Genomic DNA, 15863 nt, shown 5'->3' on the forward strand with positions numbered 1-15863 from the left:
AGGATTCATTTTGAGATCAATATTAAAGATAATAAATAGTAAAATATTGTGTACAATTTCTGAATGTGTAAATTACTTTTGTTTTTGTGGCTTGAAAAGCTTGTTTGCATTTTGTTATTGAGATTTCTATTGAAATCAGTAAGGCAGAGTGAGTTTCACTTATTTTAGATAGATTTTCCTTTGATTGAAAACTTTATAGTAATTTTTGAGGAACCAAATACTAGAGAGAACTACTGAAATTCCTCATTATTAATTAATAGACAGTGCTGGTATAGACCAAAACCCTAAACATTACAAGGTTGAGTTAGATTGAGAGGCTCCCCTTTCCCGAAGATTGCCAAATTCTTCTCTAAGTAAATCTCACTCTCTATCTAAAATATCTTCCCAATCTAACAGCCCAGACAACTTCTAACACAAGTCTTGACCACCGTTTTTTGATAATTCTGCTGGTTTATTTTCTATCCATTTAATAGTCTCTAGTTCAAGAGATTCTAGTGTTGTTTTTAATTTAAAAATCAGATTCTAAAATGGTAGCCACTAACTAATTGGGTTTGGATCAAAGACAAGATTTTAGCTTGGGTTATGGCAATTAAATCTAATCTATACATATGGAAATAATGAAAACAATATGACTAAATGAAAAATTTAATCTATACATATAATGAAAAATCTAATCTATACATATAAAAGCTTACCTAACCATCTATCAATACCAAGTCAAAAAATTCAAACAACACACAATAAGTTTTCTTCCTTATATCACCGCAGCACACAAACAAATTTTCCAGAACCTACTTCTCTAATACACACAAGTTTTCAACCTTCCATTATCACCGCAGCACACAATTTTAATCTCAGAACCTACTTCTCTATGGATGAATATTTAAGATATTCAAACTCCTCTAACATTTTTAAGATATTAATAATAAGAGTTAAAAGAACAAATTCCGTACCTCTTGCAAATTAACTTTGCAATGCTCCTTGCCAATTCGATCCCCAACCTAAAGAATATAATCAATACTTAAAAGATTAATACAAAATTAAAATTTGTCAATAGATATTAAAACAGCCTTTGAAATCCAAAATTTATCTAATTCGATCTTAAAATTTGGGGATAAAATAAATATACACATTTACTTTAAAGCCATTTTAAGTATGACTTAGTAAATTTTGACAAAATGGATAGGAGAGTGTACCTATTTCACACAATACAACAGTAAGTTTTGATCGTTTTCTAAATATATGGGATTAAATGGTAATTTTTCCATAATTGAATTGTTTCTTTTCGGGGATGATTGAGATGTTATTATCCAATAATTTTTTTTCTAGGGGATGCCAGAGTATATTCAATATATACTCTGGCTGAAATTACAGAGAGAAATTGAAAGGGTAAAGGCTGAACTAAAATTTAGAAGTGATAACCAAAATCTAGGCAAAGTAAATGAGAAATGACCAGCAGGGAAAATGAGTTCATCAAGCGTAGGTAATGAGTGAAAATGAGAAATAACCAACAGAATATAAGCAGTAAAAAAAAGAACTTAGAAGTGATATTCTTTCAAGGAAAAGTAAATGAGACATAAATTCATCAAGCGTAGCTAAAAATGAGAAATAGCCAACAGAATATAAGCAGTAAAAAAGAGAGCTTAGAAGTGATATTCTTTCTAGGCAAAGTACATATATAAAGATTGTAAGAACCCAAACTATAAAAATTGGGAGCTGATATTCTTTCAAAACATCAATTAGGATCAAAATTTTATATGCATTGTTAACGTTCATTAATATGGATTCATATTTCCAATCAAACTTGTATGTTTCAATCTAATCCATGCAACTTTCAAAAAAATAATTCCCCACAACTGTCATCACCACTCACTAACCATGTATAATACATCACTATCGATGGTGAAATTTAGTTTTCTGTCTTATTGAGGGCCAAAAGGACAGTGCTACAGATCCAGTCATTAGTAAAATGACTTTGATAAAATAGTAGAGCATTAATTACTACTGATAGAGAAATTGAGTAGTAAAAAGTAATATCAATGACATGGTTTCAATTCTAGGTGGCACTAATTGGGAGAATGTGGATTGACCAACTAATGACAAAGAGCAATATGAATGAATATAATTTGTCTTATTAATCTGAACCATGCAAAGACAAATATTTACAGAAGAGCTATTGAAAAACTGAAAAGGAAACTAATTTTAATAATTGGCAAAAGACATGCATGATAGTGTGATGATCTTTTAGCAACTACAGAAGTCTTGTGTTGTGATTGGCTCTTGTTATACATGTCATCTGTTTTAACTAGTCCAAACTTGCTTAACCCCGACTAGCAATTACTTGTTTATCATTTATGATTGACAAGAGCCATACAACATTTAATAGCTAATTACTTAGCATTTTTTGAGATCTAAAATCTGACCTGATTTTTAGCTTAACTTGTATATGTTTTCATTCTTGGATGGTTGATGTTCTTTTATTCTCCATTCAGCTTTCTCTTCTTTTAAGTCAAATTAATTTTCAAAAATAAAACTATCTTATTACAACCCCAAATGGTTTTTTTTTAACAGACATGCTTTTCTTCTGTAGTGGCACCATTCTAAAACATTGGCCCCCCATCTCACCCTAGCTTGTCACAGTAGTTTTGGTAAGGAAAGAATGACATTTTAATGAAACTTGGCATTCCAACATTTATACCAGTATATTTCAGAGCCAAGAATCAATCAAAGTATCTTGTCTCAAGAACAATTCAAAATAACAATCAAAATATGATCTTTAAACATAAACTGGTAAATGCCCAAATAAAAACTCAAAATAAACTGGTAAAGTTGATAAATGAACTCAAGAACAGTTCATCAACACTTGTTTTTTGCCCCCGATTAAAATTACTAATTTTTTTGCCCCCAAAAATAAATGTTTATGCTCTCTTGTAAACAAAATGATTGGCTGAACCTTAACTCTTTTTTAACTTTACATTGAGTTTTTCATATTAATTTTTCTATTTCAAGTAAATAGGCATGCCGAATATAATAAATAAAATTTTCTACATAAGCCTTCCTTAGTACATAAAAAGTTAGTCTAATAAATAAAAGCTTGAGCAGATACTACTCAGATATTCTATTCGTTTCTATTTTATCTAATAAAATAAAAGACACAATTCAATTCTCTAATAAATGAATGGATACAAAGAATATCATTTCTATTAACAAGTTATAGACTGGTAGACATGGAGAAACAAAAGTACTTACTACTTCTAAATGGAGGGAAGCTTCTTGGTCCCTCTCTCCAATTGCTGACTCAATTATTGAAGACTTTTGCTAAATTAAATAAGCTGAGATAAAATAGTTGCACCACTCCATCACCTCAGGACATATCATCTGTGCCGGAAACAGCCACCAGAGCCACCTCGGCTCCGTCAAGTAAGACTCTCCTCGGCTCACTATGGCCTTAGCACAACCCTTGACTGACTCTTCTGGGACAAGTCACCCCAAATTTATGTCTTGTTCAGCCAGATTTCACAGACCAATCATAATTACAATTTAAGTACAAATTAAGTTACAAACTCATGCATCACAAAAAATATATTGAATATAAATCCATATACATATATAATTGATAAATTACTACCTATTCACGTGAGATTATGATCCCAACGAGCCCAGATGTGACAATTGTTATGCCAATGATTGAACCGACTTCATTTCTCAGTGTCTCACAAAAATGCTGCCTTGCTTGCCTATGTATATATAACAGAGAATACTATAATTTACACACAAAAAATAGGGCATTCTACAGTCCCAAACATTAAGCAAACTCTCATATAGATTAAAGACCAAACATATTGGTAAGAGTATCACATGCACCCAAACATTTTCCATGGACAGCTTCTCTGTTCGCATATCAGAGAAAGTATAATAAAATGGTTTAAATTGAGGAAAATGGATTGACAATATATCAAGAACAAACCGAACAAAGTACTTATAGATAGACTAGGGAAAGAACATCATAGTGAAGAGGGAATATTGATTGAACAAGCACCAAGTCTGATCCAATCCCCATTGCAAGAGTGGTCTGTGTTAGGAACTGTAAACTATATAGATTCCAAGCACTTTTTTGTCCCACAAGGCAATGCTGCAATCAAGATTGTTTCAACTGGCATACAAACAGCAGCAAGCCTTAAAGAGGGATCGAGTTATAATTTGGAATTTATTCTAGGAGATGCCAACAACTCGTTTGTGAAAGATTTCCTAGTGTCTGCCCAATCAGGGTCAACAATTCAAAATTTTACTCTTCTCAGCAGTGGCACAGGCTCAGCCAAGAATTTCTCAATGAAGTTCAAGGCAGATTCAAGTGTGACAACAATCAGTTTTATGAGTTACGCTGCAAGCCAAACAAAAGATGGTATTCTTTTTCCTGTGGTTGATGATGTAGTTTTGCGTGTTTCGCTTGGGATGAAACCAGATATCCAATGGATTGTTCTGGTTTTTCTGTATTTGGTAGCCTTTCTAACGTTTCATTGAAGTTGACAAAATGGAAATTTTGTAGCTCATTATTCCAGAGCAATATGTGGGAATACAAGTTTTGCTCCTTTGAGGAGTTGGATTTTGCAGGGTTGGTTATGTATAATGGATATTTGTTTAATTATTGGGATAAACTACCATCCACCATTTCAGATTCGGCCTTCTCATTTTTCAAGGTTGAACATGTTATCCTTCAATTAGATTATTTATTAAAAGAACATATTCTAAAGCAAGTGAAAGATGTTTGAGAGAAAAGATTGACATAATAATATAGATATGTAGAACATAGTACATGACAAGGACAATGCTTATTTTGTTAAACATACATTGTTAATCATGTTTCTTATTCTTTAAATCTTTAGCTTCTGAGAAATGGAGGATAGTTAGCCATGCATTTCAATTTGATTTGTACTGGAAGTCCCTGATTTTGGTGCTAAAGAATTTGTAGGATCCTTTTGTAAAGCTGTGATGGGTTTTGGCTCCAAATGTGGAATAGGTTGCAGTGTTAACATGGCTACTAGAACCTGGTTAGGCTAATCTCATCTCAACTATAACCATCCGAAGACTCGTAGATGATTGAGCTGAAAATACTTTTGGCAGAGGACTTCCTGAACTGGAAGTAGTGAAATGAGGCCATATTTGTAATGCTGAAGTCTAACTTAGAAGAATGAAACAGAACAAAAGGTCAAAAACACAATGCGAAAAAGATGATGGAAACCATGGTTGCTTTAGCTATCTGTCCCCAGATTGATCTACTGGATTGATGAATTATATTTTGCTCGGGGCTACAACTTAATCTCTCTCGAATCATTGGAGGATGAAGGCTACAACTACAAGTCTTCAAACGGAATCATAAAGATTACTAAAGGCTCACTGCTAGTTGTGAAATGGAATAAAGTAAATGGATTGTATGTGTTAGATGGGTAAACTGTATCTATTGCTGAAGCTGATGCTATTAAAGTTCAAGAAAATGAGATGCAACTATGGCACCAAAGGATGGGTCATATAAGTGAACAAGGCTTGAGGGAACTACACAACCAGAGAATTATAGACAAGATAAAAACATGTGCATTACCATTTTGTGAGGCTTGTGTCTACGACAAACAACATAAAATCAAGTTTTCAGTGGCAAAGCATAACACCAAGAAAATCTTGGAATATGTACATCAATATGCAAAATCGAAAATTAATTTTGAAAACCACAAATTTTATAGATTCTATGAGATTCAAGCTGACAAATCTAACATCTTAAACTAATTACTTACCTGGCTTGCCACCGAAGAGAAGAACAAATTTGTAAAGCCCAACGACTGGAAATCGAAGGTTGACAGAGTGATAGAGAAAGACGAGAGAGAGAGGGTGAGGAGTTCGGAGACCGTACGACCAAGCCGAAGAAATGGGTCTCTTCTTTGCGTCGATATGTTGAAGGAAATGGGCAGAAATGTTGAAGGAAAGCTCATATATGTTGAAGAAATTTGTGTGCTATGTCGATATGTTGAAGGAAATGGGCAGAAATGGGTGTCTCGGGTCTCAAAAATGGGGAAGAGAAAGGAGATGGGTGTCTAGGGATTCTCAGGTTTGAAATGAATTTTTTTTTCTAAGTGGCGGGATGTATATATTACCGCCTTTTTTACATAAAAAGTTGCCCAATATAATACTCTACCATAATACTTTTCTATTAGTATTATATTGATGTGTTATGGAAATGGGTATTTGGTGTAGTGACATCATTTTTCGAAGACAGTTTGTACCAAAGACAATTCGTCATCTTCAGGCGTGCTCAAAATTGGTGTGGAACTCTTTGTACCAGTTGACTGTGTCTGCTATGTGTCGCGATAGAACGCAATTCATCCTATGGTACAATATATAATGTATTCATGTATTGTAAATAAACAATTAAAATTTTGAACAATGTTTAAAAAAAAACTTAACATACCCAGGTTTTTTTGGCTGCTTTTGTCACCCACCTTGTGCCTAATTTGTGGTGAGAATCCATCCAGCTATCCAGGATCGGCACAAGTTGCCCAATCTCTAAATTGCACTACCACGTAATTATTTTTTTTAAAAAATAATTAAACGTAAATAAGAAAAACAAACTTAAAAAAAATTAATTAACTCAACTTTTTTGTAGTGAAACACTAGGATGGACTGAGAACCTCTGTAGTTGACCTCTTTTAGCTTCTTCCTATTTTCCTTGTTAATCCCAAAACGTTTCTACAAAAAGTTAGTGTTAGTAATATATTAAATTAAGAGAGTTAAGTTAAAAAAAAAAACTAATACCATCACATCTAGGCATCAAAAAAACTCAATGGCTTTTTGCCACTACGTATCTGTGCAACCACCATAACGATTTCCTGGTCCATTATTTGTTAAATGTTCATTAATATCATATTTCCAACCAGAATACTTTTTGGCACATGATGTATCAATGCCTCTCAAGATCACAGGCATGTGTCCTGGTCCTTATCTGGTGCGCCCGATATCAAACAAATCATCCTAAATTACAAACATTTATTAGTAAATATTATATATAATTAAATAGAATAAACATAAATATAGAAATGACTTACCTCCATATGTGCAAGTATTATTTGTTTGGAGTCCTTTGGTACTTGTGACCATTGAGTACAATCTGGATCTGCGTACTGTTAAACAAGTAATCCTAGCTCTCTTGAGAAATTTGAGTTGTAATCTCTGATCTCTTTATATGTTCTCCCTCTCATGTCCCACTCGAGTGGGAGCAGATGCCCAACTCTTCCCTTTTTTCTCGCGTGTTCAATCATGTGTGGCATCCATGCATGGTAGGAGACACTATTGCATGCAAATTTAGTATTTTTAAATTAATATATATTAACTGTTAAAAATTAAGGAGTGTGTCAATGTGTAATGTATTACCTCGTTCACAATCAACTGGGATATCTGACTGTCCACGTAGAGGATCGCATCCTCCACCATCACCCCCGTGAGATCAAGCAATAACGTCAGCCATATATGAAAAATATAGATATTAAAATTATATTTATACTAAACATAATAACTATAATAATCAATTAATGTAAGACATAATTACTTCAACATAAAATTACATGTAATAAAATCACATTATAAAATTACCACTTAATCATCACTATAATAATCTTCACTATCACCATCGGTTTTTATGTGTTCATCTTCTTCTTCATCATCTTCTTCTATGAATTCAGTTTCCTCTCCCTCTCCCTCTTCCTTTTCCTCATCATCTTCATCTTCCTCTTCCTCTTCCTCCTCATCCTCCTCCTCCTCAATTGCAACATTATCTATCTAAACAAACTCCCCCCCCCCTTCCCGGTACATTCAAAGATGATTTGTGGCAACAAACCAAGATCAACGAATACTCACTACAATAAAAGATGGCATTTGCGTCAGTTTATAACTGTCACAATTGATTTTTTGCGTTAGTTTGATATGTGACACAATTGTCCATGATGCAAATGACACTCTGGTTTGCGTCAGTGGGGCACTGCCACAAATGTTAAAAATGAGTATTTTTTTGCGTCAGTTGGGCACTGTCACATAAAGTATTAACCAGGGAAATTGTAAATGTTTATGCCAATTTCCCTGGCCTATTTTGATAAAAAAAAATCAGCACCAGAAACAGAAAAACAGCAGTATGAACTGAAAAATAGGAGTATGAACAGAATAACAACAGTATAAATTTTTTAAACATTTATCTAGAGTTAACATTTGTGATCAAAACTATAAAAGTAATTCAGATATCGTAGGTCGGGTACTTTACATAATACTTTATCATTGTTATACAGATGTGTTATTATACTGTCAATGATAACACACTTTCTTTGTTATTTTAATAAATAGATAAGTGTTTAATTATATTATTTATAGTCGATTATATAACACATTTCAATACTTATAAATTTGTGTTATACTACACTTTAGTATAACACATTTTTTCTGTTATATAATGAAGTTTGCATAACAAAATTCTTTACTTATAAAAAGTGTTATTGTAATAGATATTATAACACATTTTTCATATTATTTTAATATTTAGATAAGTTTAAATTCTCATTATAAAGTCATTTATATAACACTAATTTATTCTATTCTATTTTTATTTTTTATTTATATAATTAAAATTAGCTTTCTAATATATACTAGCATCATCAAATGAACTTGATTTTCAAATAACAAAAAGTAAAAACATTCAACATTGTATTAACAATCCACAAATTAGTTTAAAACATTCAACACTGTCATCAACAACAAAATATTCTTTAAGTATTCAAGTAGTCTTAAATATTCAACATATTGAAAAGTTACTACTTTCAGCACAAAATATTCTACAGCTGCCCAACACAAAGCCTTCAAAATTAAGTATATTTTTTCTATTTCGCTTGTCACATCTGCAAAATAAACAAAGAAATATTTTATTGTTATTATCTAGTATCACAAATTACTTCAAGAAAAATGCTATGGAAATTATTTCCAAGTGAGGACACCACATACAAAATCTGGAGGAAAGAAAAGATCTACTTGTTTCTTTGTAAAAGAAGGTTTTCTTGCTAATAAGTTTGCAACATTAAAATAGAGAAAAATTATTCATCGAGACAGAAAGATAGGAATAAATTTCTGATTAAGATTCTAGACCTATCAAACATATTTATCTTTTTTAATAAAGGGGGTGAATTAAATAATACTAAGCTAACCTGGTTGGGCACCAAGCTCTATAACATGCAACTTTGATGTAATTTGGCCAGCATTAAAAGTCATTGTTGCAAAGGAAATGAGAGTAGAAGAATTCTCATTCCCTGGAACCTATATAAAATCGACAATCAATCAACAAATATGCATATATGATATGCATACCAAGTGCAATAAAAAACACAAGAGAATTAAGAGAGATAAAGAGAGGGAGAAGTTAATTTACGCACTTTAAATTGTGCAAAAGTAGCAACATGAGCTTCCAGATCTTGACTTCTCTGTTGTTCCACTGAAAAGAGTTGCATATTCCCTTTGACCAGATTTTGCCTCTGCAAACAGAGCAGAGAAATAAATCAAGTACAAGAAATAGGACAATTAAAGCTTAGAGTCTTCCAAGCAACCAATAAGGTATTAAAGCATGTTATAGGAAAATTCGAAAGGGCCATTTGGACAAGGCTCTTTGGCACTAACTAGTTACAAGAGAAGCAGTCCCTTCTATTCCAACTACATGGATTACACCATTACAAATGTAACATATAAATACCAAGAACATCAAATATATTGGCTTGAATGAGGATTCCCCTATGAAAAATCTATACATAAAGCATATCTACATATGCGTATCAATCTACTAAATGATGTTACAATATAAAAGAACATGTATGTATTCAACAAAAATGCTCTCAATTAAAATTACAATATACCAACTAGTTATATTATATTGATGTCTTAGCCATAATTTAGATGAAACCTACAACACTTATTATTTTTATTTCAAGCTTTGAGATCTAAAATACTGATCTCAGGGTTAGTTCAAACTTGAGATCATTCCAAGATGGATGTAAAAAATTTATATGCACACTCCATCTTGAGGGGAGTATTAAACACTGTGATTAATTAGTTACCCGAGTTAGTTAAATTTTATGTTTAGTGAGTTGTTATTTAACTAGCTATATAAGCTGGATTTATTCACCTTTGTACAGAACACTTTTCACAGAAAGAATAACAAGAAAGTTTTCTCTCTTTTGTTCTAATACTATGCCTTAACACCTCGTTTTCATTAGTTAAACTGGTTCCATGCAGCTAGATGGGTCCTTACGATTTACACTAAAATTACAGAAGACTGAGCTACATGATAGAGAGTATCACAAGTCACAATCTGAAATTCTCCAGTTCTACCATAAGTCTCAAATGAAAAAGGCATTCAGATCTTTATTGTTTGTTCCTATGTGGACTTTATCTTTTTTGTTTTACAAACGGTCCCATCACCATTTATGTAAAATCCTTAGATATGCTAGTCAATTACACTCTTACAAGATGAGAAGCTGCTGCTGACAAAGACATTAACAAATTTGAAATTGGTTTAGCATCTTATTAATCTACCAGCTTATTCATCTAAAACATAAATTTTACAGCACCAAAATGGCTAATTGTACAATTACAAATAAGAATGAAGAATGAAAACAAAAGAATATTGATTTTAACACTTTTCCTCAAACAGATGGTATGCAACAAAACTTTGAGTATACTTTAATGACTTAATTGATGCTATAAACTTAAACACCAGCTGCGCCAAGTCAATAATTTAACAAGCAAGCAAAGATCTAAAGACAATATATATATATACATATATAAATTCATAAGGATAGCGCTGCCATCTTTTGCTTAAATAACCCCTTTTTTTTTTCTTCAGATATCTCTGCCATCTTTTGCTTAAATAAACCCCTTTATTTTTTTTTCTTCAGATTTCACTCATAATGCAAAACAGGGGCAGCAAGTGGAAAAAGAGAAGAAACTTGCAAATGGCATCATCTTAGGGACATGGACTCGATAGATTAGTGCACTTTTCAAACAGCTACAATGACTATTTGAACGCAGTGTTCATTTTCATCAAAAAGAACATTCTAGGTTCCAATTCCTTCAAAACCCAAGTATATGATTTCACGTTCTTTCAAATATCAAGAATTCCATATTACAATTAGTATAGATATAAACTCTATGAAAATAAGTAAAATTTGTTTCGATAATTCAAACTACCACAAAGCCCTCAACAATTTTAACAATATCAATAATAAGAAATATGTGTTCATGTATATATGTGTGAGAGAGAAACAGAGGGGAAATGATAGAAAAGTTAAACAAAATTTACTTTCAATACTAATCCAACCACAACAGTAATAAATTTATTGAGATTAGTTTATGGGACATAGTAAACCATTTACAACCCCTTAATGAAAGTTTATAGTCCCTAAACACAGATTAAAACTATATAAAACGCCCCACAAATTCATAGCCATCCTAAGAAATGAAAACAAAAAATCGAAACCGTAAACTACTAAGGAAATCTATGAATTTGTACCTCTTACTGTGGCCGGTTCTTGGTGGTTCCTTCTTCTCCTCAACTTAGTCCACAAGGCTATGAAGAAACACTTTTTCCTTACAAACATAAAGAAACCAAATTAAACTTGAAGAAAAACAAGATAATATAAATATTTTTTATTTTCATGAATAGAATTACAATAATTAGTCTTTTTATCTTAAAAATTATAATACTAAATACATTTCACTCATTTAGAATTCTATTATCACTGAATATGTAACAAGTGTACAAAGTTAGAGAAATAAATTATTCCTTTGAGTACTGCATAGCAACCACCCTCCATGTCAAACCTCTTCAATGAATCTTCAAACTGCTTTCTTCTCCACAACATCAAGTTTCCAGTTAACTACTCAACCTTGTTTTGCTCATTCAAACCAAGAAACAATACCAATTGTAGAAATAAAATGATTTTGGTACAAATTACAATTCTTGCCCAGATTCTTTTCTACCTCTGTTATATATGTGACTATGTTAATATAGAAATTTTTTATAAATACAAAAATTTTCATATCTATAAAGAAATATCATATTATATTGATGCAATTTAAATCTTAGTTTGTAAGCAAGTATAAAAACCTAAAACACAACATTGATATCAAGAAATGGATAAATGACATCATAAAAAACAAATTTCAATAATCTTTAGTAGTCCGTCTATTTTATTTTTCATAATATCATTTCTATCCCAACAAAAATAGAAACTCTTACTTAAGCAAACCATGCACATAGGCCCCCATTATGGCCTCTTTTCTACTAGATCTGAAGATCATTCCTAAAAAACATTACGATGATCCTTAATTAATTGCTTACGTGACATCTCCACAATCAAATGTTGAATTTTTGGTAGATTACATTCATCCACTTGCTCTTCTTCCCCAGTTAGCCACCTCAAAATTCTGACACAAAAAAAAGTATAGGTTAAGCATAACTAGTAATCCATATACATATACATATATGTATATTATATATATATATCACTATGCATCTCCCTAATATTTAAAAAGAAATTCTTAGCATCTTTCTAAGAGTGCTTATTAAGCATCTCAAGCAAATTAAACTTTCAATTAGTAAAGATTTATTATGTAAAATTTCATTCAACTTCTGTGATATAACTTTGTAAGTCTCTACAATTAATATTCATCATATATATACTATAAGGGACACACGTAGGTGAAATATGTATATAAAATGTACCGCAATTAGTAGACCAATCTCGACTGAAATGAAAACAACGCCGAAGAAGGCTCCCATGCAAGCGACGAAGTCGAATTTGTCGATCTTCCATATGAGAATGGCAGCCTCATAGTCGAGCAAGTTGACCACGGCCGCGATAATGATGGAGGCGAGGATGGCGTTTGGTGTGTACTTGAATAGTAGCGTGATCAGCTCTAGAGTTAGAAATACCGCACCAGCCATCACGATGTTCGACATGGCCGTGTGACACCTTGCCATGTAGTTCACAGCCGACTAAGAGAACGACCCTGCCAGTTTTGGTAATCATTGTCTATTAGTTAATTGCTGTACCAACTATTAATAATTTTACCAATACAAGATATATGTGTGTCAAATTTTATTAATTTTTAGCGACTATTATTGGATCACCTGTAGCTACATAACAAGAGGTCAAAGAACCAACAATGTTCATTGTTCCTAATGCCACCATTTCTTTGTTGCCATAAATCTCATAGTCCTTCATTGATGCAAATGTTCTTCCAATTGCTATTGCTTCCTGATATCAAGAAAAAAAAAATTGGCCTTATAAGTTAAATCATTTGAATTTAAACATACAATTTTATCCTTTAATTTTATCTAGCATTTACTTACGGTTAGCGCTGCAATACCAGCCACAACACCTATCCTAAAGGCTTTGCCAACATATTCTCCGGAGAGGAATAGTTCATTAGCTGAGGGTGGATTTATGCCCTTATCAATATGGCTCACCTGAATAGCACAGATCAGATGCATATTAAATTATTATTAGGCTTATTATTAAGATGCTAAACAGTAAACACATTGGTAGCACTTGCACAAGATTGAATGCAAACATGATCATTTATATAATTAAATTATGAGAAATATATCCTAACAACGGAATAGGCATGCTTACTATTTGAACACCATCTTTATCAACACAAGTTATATAGACACAAAAAGTGGACACCACAACAGTAATCATTGGAGCAATTGCCGGAACCCAAAAATACTTCTTGTTTCTTTTCCCCTGTTTATCCAATCCAAACAAGGTAGAGAAAAATTAATTAAGATTGAAAATATAATGTCTAAGTGGAAGAACATTTTAATTTATAAACAATAAAAGTTGAAGAGCCATATGGGATTGTTCTTACTATGTGTTTGGCGACAAGAAGAAAAGCCAAGAAAGCGACCCCTATAACTATAGTCTGCCAGTTCTACTGTAAAACAATGATCAATTGATTGAAAAATGTTAATTTATGACCACAGCTAAAAGCGTACCAGTAAAAATAGAATGGTAAAATTAAATTTTTTATTCTTACCTCATGGTGGGCTGAATTAAACACTGAGCGCAAAACAGAGACAATATCAGTCTTCTTTGTGAAATTCTTTTTTATGCCAAGCAATCCTTTGAGCTGCTGAAGGGCAATTGTAATGGCAGCTCCTCCCATGAACCCAACAATGGCAGCATGGGATAGAAACTCAATCAAGAACCCCAATCTGAAAAAGGATCCAACCATTTTAGAGAAATATATAAAAGAAAATAACCAAAAAATACTTGTAGTTTATACTATGAATATATTAAAAACATAACCTGAAAAAGCCAAGCGCCAATTGAGTGATTCCGGCGAAGAATGTAGCTGTAAAAGCGAGTCGTCGATAAGGGATGAGATTTGTAGGATCAATCTTAGCTTGCAGAAGATCTCCAAGCAAGAGAGAGACCACATCCAATGAGTGCTTATACCAGTCACTATTCACAATAGAAGTTTGAAATAATAATATTAAAGAATAATATGTCAAGTTTAATTTTCTTTAACATCATCTATCAAATGATAGGAGAATCTGGTGAATCTTAGTTTTAATTTATTTCATCTTGCCAAAGCTTGCCCAACTAGAAATTAAACAACAGTACTTCATACAAAAGGGAAGAATGACCCTTACCAGGAACTGAGACATAAAAATTGATACTATATTTGGAGTGGTGATGATGTGATAAATAAGCAGCTTGGCCGATGTATGCCAAAATAAGTGCTGGATAAACCAGAAAGGTGAAAGCAATCTGCGGTAGGAAAATACATTGGGAGTTGAAATTCCCTTGTTAGATTAGACATCAACTGAAAATGAGATTAAAACATGATAAAGTACTGTTATAATGATGTTCAAAGTTACCTGAATGGCCGCATATGAGAAGTGTCCAAGATCAACAAACATAGCCTCTGAGCCTGCAAAAGCACACAGATTCATTAGTGGCATGTAATAACACATAAAAATCTGACAACAGCTTATGTATTAATAAAGGTCATTCATAACTTATTAAACATGCAAAAAAAAAAAAAACAATACAAAGAGCTATGTTTTCTTTCCTAAGAAAAATGACTCAAAATATTATGTGTGTTCTCCTATTTTACCTGTTATGCACAGTAATATTCCACCTAAAGACATCCATCCACTTATCCTTGTCTTCTTCAAGAACTTGAACATGTAATATGGGGAAAGAGCTTGATAAACATGTGGGTTCCAGGGAAATATATTATATTGAAAAATTAATAATTAATAAAAGTAGCCAAACAGGGGACTAGAAAAGGTGGTGCATGCATGTCAAGCTTAGAGAAAGCAAAGCCCATTAAGCTGCATAGTTCACTGTTTGGCATTGGGTACTAGCCAGCGGGCCTTCCATGTTGATAGCACAATGGCCTGTTTGGGGTACCACAAATTGGTTCTTGTTCATCATTCTCTCTTGGTCATCATCATTTTGATCCTTTTGGGTTTTGTTGTTAATATTATTATCACAAGTATTTATTACTTTTACCTCGACCATCATGATGGTGTGAGAATGATCATCAAGCTTTTGATGATCCACTTCAGATTTTATTGCCTCTTCTGGGAGCTTTTGCTCTTCGATCAATATCACAGTCTTCTTCTTCCTATACTTCATGTATAGTACCATCTGAAGTACCCCAAAGATCAAACCCAATATGTTTAGAATCTGCAATCAATTAAACCAACAAAAAATAAAAAATTAATAAGGATTAATTTTCTTTATTTTGTAGGAGGAGGAACACTAGGGCAA

General features: G+C 32.5%; 1 protein-coding gene and 1 pseudogene across 1 annotated transcript; one reads left to right on the forward strand and one right to left on the reverse strand.

Moving 5' to 3' along the window:
• Positions 1–3877: 3877 nt before the first annotated feature.
• LOC133779713 (BIIDXI-like protein At5g11420) lies at positions 3878–4521 on the forward strand. The gene is made up of 2 exons (XM_062219636.1): positions 3878–3910; positions 3961–4521. The coding sequence occupies exons 1-2, from the start codon at positions 3878–3880 to the stop codon at positions 4519–4521; spliced, it is 594 nt and encodes a 197-aa protein (XP_062075620.1).
• Positions 4522–8706: 4185 nt separating this feature from the next.
• LOC133779714 (sulfate transporter 1.3-like) lies at positions 8707–15274 on the reverse strand (annotated as a pseudogene).
• Between the last annotated feature and the right edge of the window lie 589 nt (positions 15275–15863).

This window comes from Humulus lupulus, chromosome 5, assembly GCF_963169125.1.
Source record: "Humulus lupulus chromosome 5, drHumLupu1.1, whole genome shotgun sequence".
NCBI classification, from domain to species: Eukaryota; Viridiplantae; Streptophyta; class Magnoliopsida; order Rosales; family Cannabaceae; genus Humulus; species Humulus lupulus.

Coding starts and splice junctions, on each gene's coding strand:
- LOC133779713 (XM_062219636.1), top strand. CDS start 3,878: ATGGACAGCTTCTCTGTTCGCATATCAGAGAAA. Junction 3,911..3,960: donor CTGTTCGCATATCAGAGAAA/GTATAATAAAAT, acceptor CAATATATCAAG/AACAAACCGAACAAAGTACT.